This window comes from Equus caballus, chromosome 14 (genome assembly GCF_041296265.1).
Source record: "Equus caballus isolate H_3958 breed thoroughbred chromosome 14, TB-T2T, whole genome shotgun sequence".
Classification (NCBI taxonomy): domain Eukaryota; kingdom Metazoa; phylum Chordata; class Mammalia; order Perissodactyla; family Equidae; genus Equus; species Equus caballus.
Genome location: NC_091697.1, coordinates 63,550,960 through 63,571,897, shown reverse-complemented (window position 1 = coordinate 63,571,897; position 20,938 = coordinate 63,550,960). Strand labels below are relative to the sequence as shown.

The 20,938-nt window shown below is 43.0% G+C and overlaps 1 protein-coding gene across 2 annotated transcripts in view; it reads right to left on the bottom strand.

Moving 5' to 3' along the window:
• Positions 1 to 19,045, bottom strand: part of ALDH7A1 (aldehyde dehydrogenase 7 family member A1) — a 38,686-nt gene extending 19,641 nt beyond the window's left edge. The window contains exons 1-8 of one of the 2 annotated variants that reach the window (XM_001504486.6): positions 18,791 to 19,045; positions 17,461 to 17,514; positions 16,564 to 16,629; positions 10,217 to 10,297; positions 9,518 to 9,641; positions 6,164 to 6,296; positions 4,396 to 4,440; positions 911 to 988 (exon numbers count right to left, since the gene is read on the bottom strand). In XM_001504486.6, coding sequence (XP_001504536.4) covers positions 911 to 988; positions 4,396 to 4,440; positions 6,164 to 6,296; positions 9,518 to 9,641; positions 10,217 to 10,297; positions 16,564 to 16,629; positions 17,461 to 17,514; positions 18,791 to 18,982 — 773 coding nt within the window. In that variant the 5' untranslated portion in view covers positions 18,983 to 19,045. The remainder of the gene's footprint in view (positions 1 to 910; positions 989 to 4,395; positions 4,441 to 6,163; positions 6,297 to 9,517; positions 9,642 to 10,216; positions 10,298 to 16,563; positions 16,630 to 17,460; positions 17,515 to 18,790) is intronic. The other variant, XM_023617783.2, reaches the window with a different exon arrangement.
• Positions 19,046 to 20,938: the final 1,893 nt, after the last annotated feature.

Here is a 20,938-nt window from a genome sequence, read left to right as displayed (position 1 = left end):
AGCAATGGAGGGAAACTAACATTTTAACTACACCAGTACGGGTTTATGAGACCTGACTCCTATAAAACCTCACCTAATCAAAGACTAAGCCAGTAATAAAACAACCTCAGCATGGTTCAGAGCAATTATCATCAGTTCCAGCTTAAAAAGAGGCTATGGCATTATGCTAAAAGAAGCCAGATACAAAAGGGCACATATTGTATGATTCTATTTACATGAAATGTCCAAAATAGGCAAAGCCAGAGACAGAAAGTAGATAAGTGGTTGCCAGAGGCTGGGGCAGGGGCGATGGGCAGTGACTGCCAATGGGTATGAGGCTCCTTTTGAGGGTAATACAAATGTTCTGGAATAAGATAATGGTGATGGTTGCACAACATGGTGAATCTTCTAAAAACCACTGAATTACACATTTCTAAACAGAGAATTTTATGGCATGTGAATGATATGGCGATTTCCAAAAAACGGTAAATTTTTTAAAAGAAGTTATACTCCCAGAGCTCCCTTTTTTGGTCAGCCGAAGAACCCAGCCAATTGGATAGGTTTCCAGCGGGGAGTGAAACCCTAGACTACAGTCTCACAGCTTTGCTCTGTAAGCAAGCACCTTTATGACCTTTATAAATCAAGCGTCAGGAAGCCCTGGACTGTCCACCGGGAGAGCAGTTTGTTATCTTAGGATTTAAACACCTTCCAGTAGTAGCTCTGGGCAATGAAAAAGCCAATTCTTACTCATCTTCCATCAGAGGCTATGCATTAATAAAGTAAGAGCCCAGTGAGGTCCATAATAATGATGATTCCAAAAAGTCATTCTCACCTCCTCTGGGGTACTGGATTTCACTACTCTAATAAAGATGGATCTAGTCAGTCATCCAGCATCCTTCTACAGAAAGACACCCTCGGGCTGTTAACCTACCCAAGATCTGCTCCACCACAAGTCAAGGAACAAATCGCACCAGGCAGCTTGTTGTCCTCCAGAACCTTGGCTATTATCCTAGAAAGAAAAAGCAATTACTAAGTAAGGAAATAATTTAATTTCTTAGGATTTTTTGAAAAACTAGGAATAAATTCCAACCACCTGACTTTCCTTTTTCAACTCTCTCTCCCAGCCCTCAAACATCCAGGCCTCAAGTTCTCCTGACATATTAGAGATATGGTTTTCAAACACTTAAAAGCAGAACTCTTTTTTTTCCTAAAAGAATCTTAAGAAGAAAAACACAAACAAAATGAATAAAAGACATAAAGCAACGGTTAGGCAGCTCAAATGATCATTGTTCTCAAGTATTTTCTGCCAAACTATGAAGATATATCCGGTTCAAGATGGTAGACTGACTGCAGGGCATTTTTTTTTTTTTTGCAGACCACAAATCCATTAAAATGATGGCAAAGAAATAAAAAAAGAAATAATATGGAATAAAATCTAGAAAGATGAAGAAAAAGAAGGAAACGAGAGCCTTCAACACATCTCTGCAAAGCAGAGCCAGCCAGAAAAGTGAGAATGAAAAGGAAAAGAGATTCCCCACAACCTAGAGTAGATGCTGAGGAGATACAGCAGAGGGAGCTGGACCTGCCCACAGAACCCTCAAGAAGTTCAGGACTAGCGTCCACTGGCTCCACACCAAACCTCCTGGTCAGGAAACATGAGCACCCTCCAGGCTAAAGTACTGTGGATAAACACAGTTTTTTGTTAATTAGTCTCCCACAACTTATGCTATTAGAGTTAAGATGATAAATACAGTTCAATGCTACTTAAATCTGATTTCAAGTTGTATAAAATGGCTCTAGTGGGTCTGGCCTGGTGGCGTGGTGGTTAAATTTGTGCGCTCCGCTTCAGCAGCCCAGGGTTCACGGGTTCGGATCCTGAGTGTGAACCTACCTACCACTCGCCAAGCCACACTGTGGCAGCATCCCACATACGAAATAGGAGGATTGGTACAGATGTTAGTTCAGCAACAATCTTCCTCAAGCAAAAAGAGAAGGAATGGCGACAGATGTTAGCTCAGGGCCAACCCTCCTCACCAAAAAAAAAAAAAAAAAAAGCCTCCAGTAAGTCTGGTTTCTCTGAAACAGAGTTCTTCCATTCATTTTGAACTTTTTGAGGAGTATGGATCTAAATAAGCACAGGTTCTTTTCATCAATCACCCCAACTTGCTGGAGACTTTCAAATTTGTTTAATTTTAAAAAGATCCAAACCCTACACTCACTGCCATAAAAAAGACACCATTGTCATACGTAAGTAAATTTTCCAATCGTCACCAAAAATGTCCACTACAGCAGTTTTTTTTTTTCCATCCGATCAAGGATCACACATGGCAGTTGCACATCTGAGACCTGGTGTTGGGTAGTACAATTCTTCCAGGGACTTAGGGTGCATCTACTGTCTGCACAAGTGGACTGACTGCTCTGGAAGGGGTGGGATTTTGCTTTGGACCTGTGAGTAAAGATTAACAAACACCCTTCCCCTAATGCATGAGAATCTGACCTTGGGTTAACTCTCTAGTTCTGTTCCACAAGTTACCTGATAAACATCAGAATGTCAACAATGCTACACAGACAACATGGCTTATGGTAAAAATGACCCTCCTAGCCATCTGCATCTGGACTGCGATAACCACCTGAGAACTAGAAATGGGAACCTCATGCTTCTAGGCCTGGCCTGAGTGCAGTGACTCCTGTAACTGCATGTCCCTGTGGGCGCTGAAAGCTACACCTATAGATTTCTTACATGCCAGTTTGGCTCCTGTGGGGCATTAGGCTTTTAAGCCAGGGCCACCCCCCATCTGCCCAACGCAGATCTCATCTCCTTACCCCTGCATAAACTGCTACAAAGACGCTGACTAAAGAGGAATGTCTGATGCTATCCTCTCAGCAAACTTTGTTCCTGTCCCACATCCTTCCGAATAGGCAGATGTACCAGAAGTGGCCCATGCTCGTCTTCTGAGTCTGAATGTTTAGCTGAATTTAAGAACTCCTGGTAGACACTGTTGTACCCTTGATTAATTCCAGCAAAATTCAGCATCATTTTGCTTATTGTCTTCCATTACAAAATCAGATAATATTCTCAATTATCTAAAAAATCAGCCATGTTGCTATATGAACATTTCAAACCCTTCAAACGGCTTAAAGCAAATAAATATAAAAAAGCTCAGAGCCACAATAACTTAGAACATTTGAAACTAATATTAAAATTAATATTTTAACCAGCTGCTTAACAATAATTGGCAAGTTAGTTCACTATGTTTACATTAACTGTTTTAAGAGTTTTTTATTCTTGAAAACTTCCTGAAGAAACTCATCAATTTTATGTGTTTTGTATAGCAAAGTTCTATTTAATATTTAATTTGAACACCCCTGCCTTGGAGAATATCGTTTCCTCAATATCACATATTTCTTTCAAGCAAACACTCACACACACTACTCTTTCTTAGCCCCCGTTTCAATTCCTAAGCCAGTGTTCCTAAATGATCTTCCAACACTAAGGACCCTCTTACATATGGTTTCCACCACAGCTTTCTACCGACAATCCTTAAATAAGAGAATGCAGACCAGGCAACAATGGAGCATCACGGGTGCACCCTCACCCTACGTGAGAAGGTGCCCTCTTCCATACATTCTCTAAATTCTGAATGAAAAATTAGTAACACTGAATTTATGACCTAATCAGAGTTTTCAAGTTCTCAAATGTGAATAAATAAAACATCAATAATGTCTTAATCAAAAGATGAAATATATTTTAGATAGAAGAATCAGTGGAATAGTATAACCATTTCTTTCTGTTTGGCTAACAGCCTATCAAACAAAAGCAATAAAAGTATTAGCTGGGTAGGACAAAAACCATTAACATGTTGAATAGTTATAAAATATAGCCCATAGGGGCCAGTCTGGTGGCCTAGTGGTTAAGTTTGGCATGCTCCGCGTCAGCAGCCTGGGGTCAGTTCCCAGGCACAGACCTATGTGGCGGCAACCCAGATACAAAATAGAGGAAGACTGGCACAGACGTTAGCTCAGGCTCAATCTTTCTCAAGCAAAAAGAGAAGAATTGGCAACAGAGGTTAGCTCAGGCCGAATCTTCCTTAGGGGAAAAAAAAACCATAAATTGCAAGGATATTTCCTTTCCACTGCATTTGTTTTTATTTTGCAAGTGACAAAAATGTTTATAATAGCTCAAGTTCAACATATATCAATATCTGACATGTTTCCAAAGAGTTAAATGATGTGGCTCTGAAAGAGCTCTATCAACTGCAAAATGATACAAAAATATTATTATAACCAAAGGAGAAAGAGGTTATCCAAATGCCATGCTTAAATAAATGACACTTTCACGTCAGATTAAATTCAGTGCCTATGAGTGCCTTTCACAATTATTTCATACCCAGGAAAAAGGAAGCCACGCATACTTACTTTGTAACAGCCACACTAATGAGGGAAGTTGTTGGAGCTCCTTTCCTTGAGAGAGGGGAAAAAAGGCAACTTAATTTGCTGGAAATCATAAATACCTTTTATTATCAAGCAGAAGCAAAAGTTGTGATACAAAGTTCTGTCCAATTAGACAATTGAGTCTAATAACTAAAACAAGAAATCTGTCCTTGAGCTTGTTGTCTCTGGGGCCTAAGGGACGAAAAAACTCTCATGAATATAAAAATGACACCAAGCAGTTTTGAACCTGCTGCTGCACTGATCACATGAACTGTTACGTTACTGCTGCCAATTTTGAGAACTGAGTGAAACAGAGATCAATCAACATGAACTCTTGTTGGCAGGCTCAAGAGCTGAGAAAACCTACATGGTAGCCTTTGGCAACACGGTGTCAAATCCTCATCCTCCCACGATGCCTTGCTTTTGTAGACAGTCTTTGAGCACATTCAATTGCATACACGACATCAAGATCCCTACAAAACTAGTGGGACAGGTGCAAAACAGGCAAGGACAGCTCCTGGTTTTCCTGGCCTAAGTTCTTTCACTGAACACGAAACCTAAAAACAAGCAATATTCTGTCATCTATAAAAGAGTGACATTTTCACAGCTAACTTTTACTATCAAATATTTTAGAGAAATGTAAAACTTAATCCATCAATGGGAACATTGGCCCAGTGCCTCAGAATCACTTGGGAATTCACTACCAAATTTTTATTCAAGGAAAAAAAAAAGTCAAACTCTAAAAAGAAGGTTGTGACTTATCACAAGTTCTTTTTTTTTTCTTTCAGTTGTTTATTTAGTTTGCTATTTGGGGAGTGTAGTATAACAAAGAATATATCTGGTCTTTGTCCCTAGTTTCTGGCACAAAGCTTCAAAATCCCTTGGAATTTCCTGAGTGATAGAAGTGTCTTTGTTATGCTAACGAGGTGACCTGTGGGGGTCCCTAGATAGCTTCAGGATGGGGGCTGGTCACTGGTCACCAGAAAGACCAACCAGGGAGAGGGGAAGAGGAATGGAGATTGAGTCAACCACAGGTCCAGTGATTTAATCAATCATGCCTATGTAACAAAACTCCATTAAAAACTCTGGACACCAAAGCTCAGTGGAGTCTCCTGGCTGGAAAGGTGTCACGTCCTCACTTAACAGGGAGAGGGCATGGCAGTTCTGCTTCTGGGACACTTCTGGACCTTGCCCTTCGTGCATCCTTTATAATAAAACTGTGATCATTAAGTATTGTGCTTTCTTGAGTTCTGTGGGTCATTCTAATGAATTGTTGAAACCGAGTGATCATGGGAACCTCCGAAATTTGTAGATGGCTGGTGAGAGTGCAGATGTCCTGGGGACCTGGAGACACTTGTGGCTTGCATCTAAAGTGGGGGAAGTCCCACGGAGAACTGAGCCCTAAAATATGTGGAGTCAGACACTAAATCCAGGTAGTATCAGAATTCAATTACAGTACACACGCTTGGGGTGGAAACAGTTGGGAGGAATAGGGGGACAGGGGACAAGGCTATGTCAAAAAAAATTTTGCCAATGATAAAATTATGTAATAATTAAAAATCAGCATTTCACAACTAGCAGTGTGACTTAATATGTTAAATGAAAGAGTAGAGTAGTAGAAAACATTCAACACATTTAAAATAGTTTTTGCAGTTCCTGAAAATGGCTACTTTTATCATCTTACTAAGATGATAAGTGAGATAAGAAAGAGATAAGAGATAAGATAAGAGATAAGAAAGTGAGCAGGTCTTACCAAAGGCAGACATTCCCACAGATCATTGCAATGGCATTGTTCCAGCCATACACTGCCACAGGGAAGTTGAACGCAGTGATGATTCCAACCAGACCTACAGGATTCCACTGTTCAATGAGTGCATGGCCAGGTCCTGAGGACAGGGAGAGGCATGGAACATGCTTAAGCATGCTAATTTAATGCATGTCAAATTAATAAGAACAAAGTCTGAAATCTTCCATTTCCAGAACAAAGGTGCACTGGACCAAGTGGGGATTTTAGATGCCTTGTAGCGGATCACTCTACACAGCTGTGGGATATCGGTACATTAATTAGCACACAGAGCTGTTATTACTACACTACCTTATAAACCATAATGATACCTATTTATGCCTCTGACCCTCAGAGGAACTGTGTGGATCAGGGCAGTATTCATCCCAGCTGGGAGACAAGGAAACTTCAGAGAGGGGATGAGAGGTGCCCCAGTGATGTGACTGCAAAGGGCCAAACATCCAGGACACAGCAGTTGTGACTCTCAGGCCCGGGTTATTTACATTGCCTGACAAGCCCTCAGCTAACTTCTCCAAATGCAAGACAAGGCGGCTCATTTATGGGGGGAAAAAAAAAGTTCTAATAATTACATGTATATTGAATGAATTGCACAAATCTTTACATTCACTATAGGAAAACTGAAAATAAAACTTTAAAGACACTCACAATCCCGCAAGGGGTTTATTTTAATCATAGGCAGCTGGAGCAGTGAACAAACGCAGCAAGGACTGTGACGGTTCACAAACCCTGGTTAAAACCACAGACCAACCAAAAGGCAGCTCTCCCACCCCTCCATCTTTGTGGCCATGCTCACACTGCGAGCTAGAAACGGGGAACCCGCCCAATGCTGTGCCTCATTCCCAGGCCCTCCTTTAGCCTAGGTATCCTAATCTCTGTTGAGATGATGTGCCAACCTGGCAGCACCTGCCTCCTCTCCTGCCCTCCCCTCTCTCTCCTTCTCCCCAAGGAGCCCAGTGCAGATCTGATGACATCACTCCCTTGCTTACAACTCTTTGGTGTCTGGACCACTACTGCAGCTGCCCTCAGGATAAAGTGCACACTTCCTGACAGGAAAGACCCTCTGGAGGCTCCTGCTCCACCCATCCCTCCCCTCATACTGTGCCCTCCCCCTGAAGGGATAGTTTCCCAAATAAGCCACATTCTCCCATTTTAAGCTTTCACATGGGCTTTTTCCCTGTTTCAAACCAGCCATGGCCCAGCACTCCACCGTATTCTTCCTTGAGGACTTCACTTAGATCACGTTCTCTGGGAGGCCTTTCCTGACTGCCACCACAAGGCTGGCTCACCATCCTATCCTCCACCCCATCACAGAGCTCACTACACCCTACTAATTACCCTTTAACTTGTCCCCCACTCTAAAATGTAGGGAATCTATATGCTTATAAATTCCTTGAGGGGGCCGGCCCCGTGGCCAAGTGGTTAAGTTCGCACGCTCCGCTTCAGCGACCCAGGGTTTCGCCAGTTCGGAACCTGGGCACGGACATAGCACCGGTCATCGAGCCATGCTGAGGCAGTGTCCCACATGCCACAACTTGAAGGACCCACAACTAGAAATGCACAACTATGTAACAAGGGGCTTTGGGGAAAAAAAGGAAAAATAAAATCCTTAAAAAAAAAAATTCCTTGAGAACAAGGACTATGCCCTATCGATCATATATCATTATTAGATCACCTGGTAGACACTTAACGACCATTTATTGCATTAATGTAGTCAAAGTGACACCCAAGCCTCTGCATTGATGAATAATCTACTCTTTTTCAAAAATGTATAAACAACTGAAAAACATTTTAATTGGTAAGGCAGACATTATATAGGTATAAATCAAAGAAATCACTTGCTTGCACAGGTATACTTCCTCAAATGGGCAGTTTACTAACTTTTTCAACTGAAAAAACCTACTACAAGTGTTCAGTGATACAAAATTAATTTTGAATAACAGGAATTGTTGTTACATATCTAAGTACATTAGATATTTAAAAAGGGCCCCTCAATTCTTCCTATGAGTAGGGAATTTGCCCAACATTCCAAGAAAAATAGAAAAACATGAACATCAAAAAAAAGTCCTTTCTTTTCCTAATTATAAATGTAACATAACTCCCCATCAAGGAAATCTGGCCAAGTATAGAAAAATAGAAGGACAGTAACAACAAGCAATAATTCTGTCACACACACATACCCGCTGTTACCACTTTGGCACAGCTCCACCACTTGAATTTTCAGTGCAGATACACAAGGTCACCTGGTTTGCTCCATTAATACTGAGAACATTACAAATCACATAAGCCCTTAGCCTCATCAATGAAACCTCCTCAGAGTACCAGGTTGGTCCTCACAACATAGTCTAATAGTGAAAGACTAAAAACATCCTAAATATCCATCATTTGGGAACTGGCTAAATTAATTAATAATACCTTTACTGCAAAGAGACAGCCAGAAAAAAAGATGAAGTCTCTTACTGTAATAATATGAAACAATTTCTAGGACATATTAAGTAGGGAAAAGTATAGAACAGAACGTATAGTTTGCTAATGTTTTTGTCCCAAAAAGACACATATTTGCCTGAAAGTGAGTAAAAACTCTAAAGAGATACACAAGAAACCAGACACATTCTCTGCTTCCATGAGGATACTATGGGTTACCCAGGGGCGTAATGAGGGAAGCTTCTCATCCTTGGCCCTTTCTAATTTTGTGATATGAATACACCACCTCCTAAAAAAAAAACTAAAACAATTTAAGAATAAGTAAAAACAACTTTCCCATGAAAGTGTGGGGTTGGGAAGACAATCTTCATAAATATTCTTTTTAGTATCTGCTAAGAGACTACCAAAATTAGCTTAACCTTTGTCTTATAATTTGACTTCTAGGTCATTTCTAATGTTTCCTACTAATGCTGCAATGAGTATCTTTACACATAAACCTTTGTGACATTTCAGATTATTTACTTAGATTCTTGAAGCTGGTATTACATGTAAGGCTCTTCGGATTATTTCCAAAATGTTTTCCAGGTGGACTGGCAATTCACTTTGCCACAAGTCCCTATAAAAACTGTTTGTCTTATCCATGGATGTGCTAACACTGAGTCTCACCTTTAAAAATAAAAAAATTTAAAAAGTGTCTCGACCTGATGTTTTCACCTGTTTTAATCTGCATTTCTTAGTAGAGAAATCAAAGATATTCTCATGTATTTATAGGCCACTTAGAATTCCTTTTGCAAACCGTTCACAGCTAAAGCATTTTTTGGAGCTTTCTGTAATAGAGACAAAACCCTTAGCTTGACTGACTTCAGAAGGCTTATTGCTTACTTTCCGAAGGCAAGATGGGTCCCCCAATCATCCGTGACAAGCCAACAGCATAATCACAAATATCCACGTACTCCTGGACTTCTCCCACACCTTCCACTAAGATCTTCCCCATCTCCAAAGACACCTAAAAATACAAAAAGCCAAGTAGCATTTTTCCAACAGAATTCATGTTTTAAACATTAAATTGATGAGGGGGAAAAAAGCAAAATATTTTGTGTCTGTTTTGTGAAGGTAATAAACCTCAGAAAGTCTGTTCTTATTTTCCCAAAAATTTTAAAACCCAAGAATAGTCTTCACTTTTTCCTGTCCATCTTGGTCATCTTTCCTCTAAAGAGAAGACTTTTGAAATGTATAAATTGCTTTTCTTAAAATCACAATCTTCAGGCAGGCCCAGTGGCGCAGCGATTAAGTTCGCAGGTTCCACTTTGGCGGCCCGGGGTTCGCCAGTTCGGATGCTGGGTGTGGACATGGCACTGCTTGGCAGAGCATGCTGTGGCAGGCGTCCCACATATAAAGTAAAGGAAGATGGGCACGGATGTTAGCTCAGGGCCAGTCTTCCTCAGCAAAAAGAGGACGGTTGGCAGCAGTTAGCTCAGGGCTAATCATCCTCAAAAAAAAAAAAATCACAACCTCATATACAGAGATGCATGATGGCCTTTTTCTCCCAAGAATTGTATATTTACTACGGAAATACTTTACCAAGCTTCCTAGTACTTGGATCTTCTCCCGCAGGGCATCACCAATCTGTCTCACTACTTCTCCTCGCTTTGGAGCAGGAACCTAAGAAAAGAACAGAATTTTAGTGTCTAATTCAAAGTGTAAACACGTGTCTATGAGACAGTATTAAATAAATGTGCTGTAAGATACCAAAGCATAAGCCCATCAATGGCAACTGTTTTTTGAGGAAGACTGGCCCTGAGCTAACATCCATGCCCATTTTCCTCTACTTTATATGTGGGACGCCTACCACAGCATAGTTTGATAGGTGGTGCTTACGTCCGCAGCCGGGATCCAGACTGTCGAACCCCAGGCCACCAAAGCAAAGCACGCAAACTTAATCGCTACACCACCAGGTTAGCCTCAAAGACAGCTTTTTCCTTTAATCACCTCAAGACTGTGATATGGCAGGCCCCAAAACCGATACCAGAACGCCAGAAAATATCCAGATGATAGATTCACGGTGAGCAAAGGACTGTGCCAAGTATTGAGAGAAATTCAGAGATTGAACAGAACCTTTTGGGATGACTCCAGAAAACTTAAAATACCTTAAATACCTACAGGCCTTTATGAGTCCCAGTGATGTTTTCCTATGGCTCAAACTGATTGCATGCCCAAACCCTTGATTCGGCTTATAAACTGGTATTCCATAACCCATTCAAATCACACCATTCACTCATCAAGTATTTTCTGAGCACCTACTATGTGACAAGAGTAATGCTAGGCACTGGGGCTAAAATAAGTGAGGCACGCATGGAGCTAATTAGTATCTAGCAGCATTCATGGAGCCCATAACAGAGGAAAACAGGCAACAAGTAATTACAAATTGCTGCAAGTTCTATAAAGACAAAGGAAATAAACAGCATGCTGAGACAGAAAATAGCAGGTTTGGAGCATAAATGGGTAAATTATTTTACCTAAGATGTTCTAAGGCAAAATCTCCAAGGAGGTGAGATTTAAGTTGAAAGCTAAGGTTGGGAAAAGTCAACCACAGCAATATTCTTCCCAGGGAAAAGAAAAACACGTAAGAGATCCATGGAAAATAAAAGCTTGTTGTATTCGACGGGCTGACTGGGAAAGGCCAGCACCCCTAGAGCTAGAAGATTCTAAGGAGTTGGAATCTTACTCCAGGTGCAATGGGAGGTCCTTAATGGTTTTTAAGGAGCAGAATAAGATGACTTGCTTTACCTTTTAAGATTGAAACCTAGAAGTGAGTTAAAGGGTCCCTGGATTAGGATGAAATTGTGCTTGTACCCACAAGGTTAACGTGGGAGACAAAGTAACCAAAGTTTCTGAGTTTGCCTTGCAGAACAGCAGGAGGACCAACAAAGCAGCTGGCTGACAGCCCTCTGCCTGCCGAAGCATCGCGCAAAAGCACTGAGAAGCTAAAATGACCGACTGTAAGCTTCGCATGCCATAGACTAAAGATCCACCGCATACAACACATAGAACCCCCCGAATGTACACATGCAGCCCATGAAGAAAAATGAAAGACAGCGTCCTTGTGCAGAGGACTCTTAGAACTTCAGCCCCCAGGCCACATGCTCCCTCTCCCCATCTTATTCTCACAATATGCTTTGGAAAAATGCTTAGAACTGCACATAGGCAAGCTAGTCTGTGACCAGTAGAAAGAATAACACATTAGCAAAAAATTTATATCCTCTGCCAAACTGTTCCTTCTGTCTCAGATTAGGAAGTAACTAAGGTTTTCCTAGATTCCTCAGGAATGTTGTGTTCAGCAGATCTGCTACAGAGACGTGCCCAACGTCCTATGGTCACTCATCACCTGATGTTTCTGAGCCCCCTCCCCAACCCCGTTTGCCTTATATAAGTCATTTCCAAATCAGTTCCATCTAAGATGGGTTTTTTTTAGGACAATAGTCCACCATCTTCCGATTTGCCAGCTTATTGCTTATTAAAGTTCTTTCTCCACCACTGCCTGTTTGGCCTGTTATCTTGCGGGGAGCAGATCAAGCCCTTGCTCAGTATCAAGATCACTATCAGAGGGGTGGAGAAAAGAGGAGAAGCAGGGAGACCAACGAAGAACATACCCTTGAAGCCAAGGCAAAAGATTATGGTAACTTAGTTTTAAGACTGAAAGGAGACAAAAAGTGGACTCAGGATCTACTTTGGAAGTAGAGTGGGCAAGACACACTAACGGAATAGGTGCATGAAACGAGGGAAATGGAAGATCTAAGGATGACTCCTACGTCTCTGGCTTGAATAGTTAGGTAGATGGAAGTACAATTACAGGGATGAAGATGACTCAGAAGAAGTCTCAGGGTTTTTTAGAGGTGAAGAGAAGGGGTTGTGCCATATTAAGTCTGAGATGTAATTCATGAATGGAGACATACTTTCACCAACTGTGATCAGCACCCTGCTCTCCCCTCCAGGTCTTCCAGATTAATGCTACCTCTAAATTAGTAAATTACAACTAAAAGGACCATTCCCCTCCATGGAACCTTCCCACCCCACCTCACAGAGAGGGCCATCACAGCACTGCTCATGTTCCACCTCCCAGTGCCTGACCATGAGTTCAGGGCTCTTCTTTGCTCTCTTCTTCTCAAATGTATCACCATGTCTTAGTACAGCTTTTCTGGAGGATAACTTGGCATTCTATTAACATTTAAAACGTTCCTACCCTTTGACTAGGCAATGCCACCTCTGGAAATGGAGCATATATAAGCGTACGAATGTATGGGTACAACATTCATTGCAGTGCTGTTTCTAGTAGAGAAAAACAGAAACCATCTAAATGTCCACCAGCACATGACTGGTTAATTATGGGGCAGCCATAAAATGGAATACTTCACACTGTCTAAAAAGAATAAGGTACATTTATAACAAAAAACATTTGCTGAAACAGGATAATAGAAAACAGCAAAATAATGCATAAAGTTGCTTGAATTTTAAGGAATATACAAGATGTCAACAGTGGTAATTTCTGGGGAATGGAATTATAATAGACTTTCATTCCCCACATTTTACGTCTACAATGTTTGCCATTCTTACGATACCTGTACTCTTTCAGAAACAGGGAACAAAATTGTCATGTTAAATGAATCAGCCCAGATCCTATACATTTCCTAGCCCATGGAATGAGTTTAATAATGTTTCAATTGAGCTTAACCCACACACAAGTTTAGCAAATTGGTTCATTTTAACTCAGAATGGCCAGTACACATGGCCTTTTACCTCCCATTCTGCACATATTTATTCAATCAGTCTTTCAACCAATTATTGCATACCTTCTGTGTGCCAGATTCTGTGCTAATCCTTGGGGATACTAGGGAAACAAGGCAGCTACAAATCATGCCCAGTAGAGCCAACAGTCCAGTGGAGGTGACAGAGATAAGAAACATGCGATTACAATCTCATGTGGTAGGCGCCATGATGGAGGAGCTACACTGTCCAATTGGAGCACGTAGGAGTGTTAATTTAGTGTCACTTGGGGTAAGGAAGTGGGGAGGAAAGAGGCTTTTTAAAGAAGTTGAGAATTAAGACCCAAGACCTAAAGCATGATTGGTGTTCTCCAAGTGAAGAGATAGAAAAAGTAGAAAAAAATGATGGGAGACGAAGAACACAGCATATGTAAAGGCAAAGGCAAGAGAGAATAGAATAGGGTGGTTTTGGAAAATCACAAGGAGTTCAAAGAGGCAGGGGAGGAAAGTAAGGGCCACACTGCTAAAGGCCATGTAAAGGATCCAAAAAACAGTGGGGAAATTACTGGAGGGTATTAAACGATGAGGGGGAAATCACAGTGCATTTTAAGATATCACTCTAGTTGTGACGTAGAAAATGGCTCAGAGAGAAAAAAGTCTCGGGTAGGAAGACCATTAGGCTAGATGAGAGATGGTGGATGTCTGGACAACAAAAGTGGCAGAAGAGATAAATGTAATTTAAAATGTTCAACACTTGGTAACTGATCGATTCTCAACCCTGGCTATACATTAGAATTGCCACCTATGGAACTTTTAGGCTCGATTCCATCCCAGACCACTCAAATCCGGCATCTTCATTTATTTTCCAGCTTCTCAGATGATTTTAAGGAGCAGCAAAAGCTGAGAAAGCTGGGATTAGGTTTGGGGAGAGGGAAATGAGGGAGGAGTAGGAAACAAGGAAGACAGCCTCATTTCCTGTGCTTGCTCACTGGTCCCAGCTTGCAGGGTGTCAACAACCTCAAACTCTCCTGAGATGGGCAACGAGAGTCCTCGTCTCCGCACACTTCACCCTTGAAGTCACATTTCAAAGGAGCATCAAAGACAGCCATGAGGAGGGAACTAGAGCATCGAGGGAACTATTAGCTGAGCCTCTGGGGAAATAATACAAAGATCCTCATGTTAAAGTGCTACCCGGTATCACATATTCCTTTATTCAGTTAGAGACAGCCCATTAACGGTTCCCGTCCTGAAGAGAGGGAAGACACTCTGGGCCTTCCTCACTAGAGAGGGAGAGGAAAAATGAGGACACGTAGGGGATGCAGGGGGGCTGAAACTAGTTCAAAGAAGAAAGCAGCAGAGCCAGTGTCCCCACCAGGTTCTCTGCAGTTCGTTTTTGGTTTGGTTTTTTTTTAAAGATTGGCACCTGAGCTAACAACTGTTGCCAATCTTTTTTTCCTTCTTCTCCCAAAAGCCCCCCAGTACATAGTTGTATATTCTAGTTGTGAGTGCCTCTGGCTCTGCTATGTGGAACGCCTCCTCAGCATGGCCTGATGAGTGGTGTCGTGACCGCGCCAGGGATCCCAACCAGCGAAACCCTGGGCGGAAGAAGCAGAGCGTGCAAACTTAACCACTCGGCCACCGGGCTGGCCCCCTCTGCAGTTAGTTTTAATGAGGAGGAGGAAATTAGTTTTTATAAACTACTTTTGCATATTTTTATTCTATTTCCTTTTCCCTTAAAGAAAAACGTTCCCTTTGAAAAATTCCAGAATTACCACAAATGAACTAAGTGAAACACTGGTTTGTCCTCACACAGGCCAAGCCAGTCAAAAGGATCAGGGCCGAGCAGTAGCAGCCCCACATGAGTGAGGACCCAGGGCGGAGCATGTAGACCAGGAGGGGATCAAGCTTTGGTGTGTTCTCTGTTGAGGCCTTAGTTGCTCGTAAGTCATCGCCCCATTGGCAGGAACCCCAGAGGCACGTTAAGAAAAGGCTCTGCCTCGTCTCTAAACTTGAATTCAATAGCTTAACTCAAATTCTAACAAGTGTGATCCCCAAGTGACTCTACCATCACCCAGGAAAGCAACCTGTTCCCATTTAGCACCCCTACTCTACTGAGAGGTCTAAAAGGCATGAGAAGTATGAAAAAGGATGTTAGGTGCAGAGGCCTTAAGCCAAAATTAGTTAAAGTAGAGGAAAGATGTTCTTCATGCTTTGCACAGAGGTGGTCTCTTGGCTGATAAGAAAGCTGCATCCAACCCAGGGCTCTCCAGGAGTCTGCCCCTCCCCAAGTCCACTAGCCATCACTGATTCAGAGAAAAGGGCGGCTCGGCAGTCCCAGACCCAGCTGTCCTTGGTTCCAGAACTAGCAGGTGCTGAGGTTTGCCTCGTGGCCCATAGGCACTCGTCATGATTGACTCATTTAACCCTCAGGATAACTATGGGAGATAGGCACACCAGGTCTCCCCTTTCTACAAGACAAAGTACACTGAGGTGAAGTAATTTACCCAGGGATAGAGCTGAATTAACCATCCAGGATATTCCTACAGCCTCAGGCCTAGAATCTTTGCTGGGAGACTAAAAGGGATATTCAGGGAGGGGGGACGGGGAAATTCAAGCTACCCCAGTTCTGTACTCTCCCCTCCCCCAGAGCCTGGCCCTCATCTAGAGGCAGCTCACTGTGGCCAGCCCAGTTCCAGCTCCTACCCTTGCTCATATCACCCCTGGTGGAGACGGACGGTCAGGTGAACTCAAGCCCCTGCCCTTTGAAAGAGCTGCTGATCTTTGAACAAGGAATATTGACCCATTGCTGAGGTACTCCCCCACCATAAAGCCGGCAGGGGAGGGAGGAGAGGAGCAAACAGGTATTTTTAGCACAGATATTCCTTTCTCTTTGCTCAACTATAAATGCAGGTAACTTCAATTGGAGAACAAAGAGTGTTCACAGCTTGAATTTATGATCTATCAGTACAGAGTTTTAATCCATTTAAAATTACCCATTTACTGAAGGCCAAATATGGAAACAACACTATCCTTGGACTACAGCAGAGATTATCACAGCCCCCAAGGAGCTCCCCTCTCGGCAAGGCAGCACTGACCCGCTCATCAGCAGCTGTTTCATTATCTCATTGCAATTACAGTAGGTAATCCTACCACGGCCTCCATACTTACATCCGCCCAGATTCTCCATGCTTCTTGTGCTTTCTTTACGGTCTCTTCATAGTCGGCCACACTGGCCTAAATTAAGGATTAGAGGGAGACAAAGGGAAAAGGAGAAGGAAGTGACAATCTCCTCCTAAGAACACACAGACCAGTTTTGGAAAAGAAATGGAAAATCTCTGGGTGATCCTAAGATTTTTGGTTTAGAATGATTTTCACAGCCTACACTTCCAAAACCTCTTAAGAACCCAGTAAGACGTTAGAATCTCACTGTGCTTTTATATTTTTTTTGGTGAGGAAGTTTGGCCCTGAGCTAACATCTGTTGCCAATCTTCCTCTTTTTGCTTGAGGAAGATTGACCCTGAGCTAACATCTGTGCCAAACTTCCTCTATTTTGTACGTGGGACACTGCCACAGCATGGGCACTGTGTAGGTCCGTGCCTGGGATCCCAACCCATGAACCCCGGGCCACCGAAGCAGAGTGCAAACTTAACCACTATGCCACCTGGTCGGCCCCTCTAACCGTGCTTCTAAAACTTGGCTTCTCAAAGCACAATCTGTTAGCCTCCACGGGGAACAACACCTGAGATGTTGTTAGAAATTCTGTATTAGAAATTTAGAACCTTGGGCTCCAAACCAGATTTAAGAGGTCAGAACTTTCACTCTAATGAAGTTCTCAGGTGATTCAGAAGCATGGCCTTAAACAGACCCCCTCCCTAGTTCTCGCTATGGTTCACCATTTCTAGGGCACACCCCCCCTCCCCCTCAAAGAGTGGACAGTCTATCCCAGACATTCTAAACATCAAGTGAAAAAGAAACACACTAGCCTTTGACTTTGTAATTTTGTATTGTTCTATCAGTCCCATAAACTCCCTGTGGGCAATTTGCATTAAAAAGCAAAGCACTTACCTGTCGGACTCTTGCTATTGGCTCATTGTTAGCTGGACAATAGGTCGTGATAACCTTAAAACAAAAAGAACCACCATATGTAGAAAATGTAATCCCTTCCAAATTGTGAGAACTGACCAAATGGGGGAAGAAAAACAGGAGGAAAAAAAGGACTAAGATACAATATCTAAACTCAGAACCTTTATTTTAACTTCTGTTACTAACAATACTCTACAAAGCTAGTATTCAGAACCACATTTCTGCAAAACTCACTGGCGTCATCTAAATATGAAGTATATAAACAAAAGCCTAAATGTAACCTGTTGTTTCACCTCTATTTCCATTAACAGACCAAACTGAGTTTTACTTATTCCTTCTCTCCCTCACCCTGCCCACCCCGGGGTCAGAGGGTGAAATGGCCAAAGCTGGACAAGTGGGAAAGGCCTGTGTCCACACAACCTGGAGAGATCAATTAGAAAGAAAAAAAATCAAGGACTAGCCAAAAAAAAAAAGGCCTTCAGGGGAGGGTGTTCTATCCACAACCTAATGATTAGACGCCGCAGGAAAAACAGAACGACTACCAACGGGGAAAAGGGGGTGGGGGAGTGACTTGGGGATGAGTAAAACCACCTCCCTCTCCTGCAGTCACAGGGAACCAACAGGAAGATGTGTTTCCTCTAAAAAACCAGGTTCAATATATAACAATATATTGAACAATAACATTTTCTTATAAAAGCTTTCTTTTGCAGCTTTCAAAAACTCTGGGCGATAATAACCTTACCTTTCCATTGTATTTTGTAAAATATCTTATTGAGCATTAACCGGGTGCCAGGCATGGTGTTAGGCTCCGGGCAATAGAGAAATGCTGAAAACCCGGTCCTCAAGAACGGTCAGAGCCCAAGGAAAACATGACACGAGTGCAGCAAGTCCGAGGCTGCAAACTTCAAAGGATTTCAGGAAAGGCGACAACATAAAACTACACTTTAGAGCATGCCCTGTGGTGCATGACACATCTCAGGAGCCACCAGTCAAGCTCAAAAGTAATTTCCACTGCTAAGCCTGCAGCATTCCTCTCTCCAGATAGCAGGACTCTGCCATAATGTTTTACATACGCGTGGTTAGTTTAACCCCTACTAGCTCCAAAATGACCTCGGTTCTCCACAGCACACAAGGGCCTAAAATCTAAGAGATTTTTTTTAAGGCACCCTCCAAGAGAAGTTTTATTGTAGAGTTTCAAAACTTCCCATCCAGGATAACCCCTAGAGCGCCAGCGGGGAGTGGGACCGGGCAGGGCCCGCCCGGGCTCCCGGGCGAACTGAGGCAGCTGAGATTTCCCGGGACGCCCGCATACCTCTCCCCGGCCGCCCCAGCTTCCATTATACACGCCCTCGTTCTCCTCGCGGAGCTCCAGCTCCTTGAGCCAGGCATACTGGGGCTGATTGATGAGCAGAGTGGACATGAAGGCGGCAGGCCTGTTCCAAAGTCCGGAGAGCCGGATGCCTCCTGCAGCTTGCACACACAGCTGGCGACCAACGCGCCACATACTGAGCCCAGGGCGCACAACGCGCCTGCGGCCCGAGGAGCCGCGGAAATAGAGCCCCGCCCCCCGCCCAGGACAGCCCATTGGGCAGCCCCGGCCCCGCCCCGCCCCGCCCCTCCCTGCCCTCGGTGCACACCCCCTACCACTGCCCCGCCCGCCCGGGTCTTCCGGAGGAGCCAGGAGCTTAGTTAACCCTGGCCTGGACCAATGAGGAAGCGCAAGGGCTGCTGCCATCTGGTGAGAAACGCCGGGAACCGCGGCAGCAGCTAGAAATTCTTCTCAGCAAAATATTGTCTGTAAAGTACAGTAGGTTAGAGCAGGGGTTCTCAGACTATAATGTGCTTGTAATCACCTGGCCATCATGTTAAATGCACTTTCTGATTCAGTGGGTCCGCGCTGGACTCTGAGAGTCGGCATTTCTAACCAGCTCCCAAGTGATGGTCACGCTGCTGTTCCGTGCAGTAGCCATGGAGGGGTTTTTTGGTAGAGGGAGGGAGAGGGTATTTTGTTTTCATGGCTTTGTTAAATTACAAATCAGAGTTTTATAATTAATGAAAAACGTTAAATTATGGTACTTCCTTCTAAATATCCTGCCTGGGTATATTCTTGCTTTTGAAGAACAAAGATAGCTTTGATTAATTTCCTTCATTCTCCGTTTCTTCTATGTTCCTGCAATATCCTTTCCGCCCAACCTCCTTTTCCATCCCATCTCCCATTAATTCCACAACTAGGCCTACCCTATAGAAGAGAAATACTAACATCTCAATCAGCATGATTTGGACGTCAGTTAAAAATATACACGCACCCTCAAATCAATTGAATTAATAGATGTCTCAGTGATTCCCGACCTACTTTTCCAAAGTATTAGTTGTCTCACTACTTGCCTTGAGGCCTTCCACGCTGCAGCCAAAGTCACTTTATGTTTTTTTCCTCCCACCGTGTCTTTGCCCTCGCTGTTCTTTCCACCTGTAAAACCCTTCCTTCCATCTCTGCATTGAAGCTTGAGCTTTGTCTGTTCCACGCTTATGGCACAAATTATTTCAACATATAGTCAGCATGTATCAAGCACCTATCAGAAATTGTAGTAAGTGTTGGAGATGCATGAATGATGCTTCCATTTGTAAACATTACGTTTTTCCCTGTTAAGGCAAGGACCATCTCTGACTCATCCTTGCATGGTTCCACAACTCCCAGTATTATACAGGGCTCATGTCCCCTTACATGAATGAATGAACAAATGAACCTATGAATACACCTCAGGAGTAATAAGCATGGACACCCTGTCCAGCATCAGTGATCTCTGTCAACACCCCAGCTACTGTCTTCTGTCTACCCCTAGGACTGAGGCATTAATTTCCTTCCTTTCATTCTCAGACTTTTTAACTGAGAATTTGATTCTCCTCACTTTCTGGCTGCCAGCAAGATTCTTTATTCCATATATCCCAACACCATGCCTTTCCTTCTCTTCTCCTCCGTTTGATTCAAAAAATGAAAAGACATTTACAGTTGCACCAAATTTTAGGAGCAACACACAATGCCCTCAAGGAATGTTAGCTTCTTTCTCTTCATTAAGTCAAGGAGAGGTTCATGACTGTCTCTCTAAAGTAGTTCTGCAACGATGGACACCAGCAACTACCCACATTGAAAACAGTGATTGCATCTCTCCTCCACCTCCTTTTTTTTAAAGATTGGCATCTGAGCTAACAACTGTTGCCAATCTTCTTTTTTTTTTTTTTTGCTTTTTCTCCCCAAGTCCCCTAGTACATAGTTGTATATTTTAGTTGTGGGTCCTTCTAGTTGTGGCATGTGGGACGCCACTCCAGCGTGGCCTTGTGAGCAGTGCCATGTCCGCACCCAGGATCGAACCAGTGAAACCCTGGGCCACTGAAGCGGAGCATGTGAACTTAACCACTCAGGCACCAGGCCAGCCCCTCCACCTCCTTTTTTAAAAACTCACTT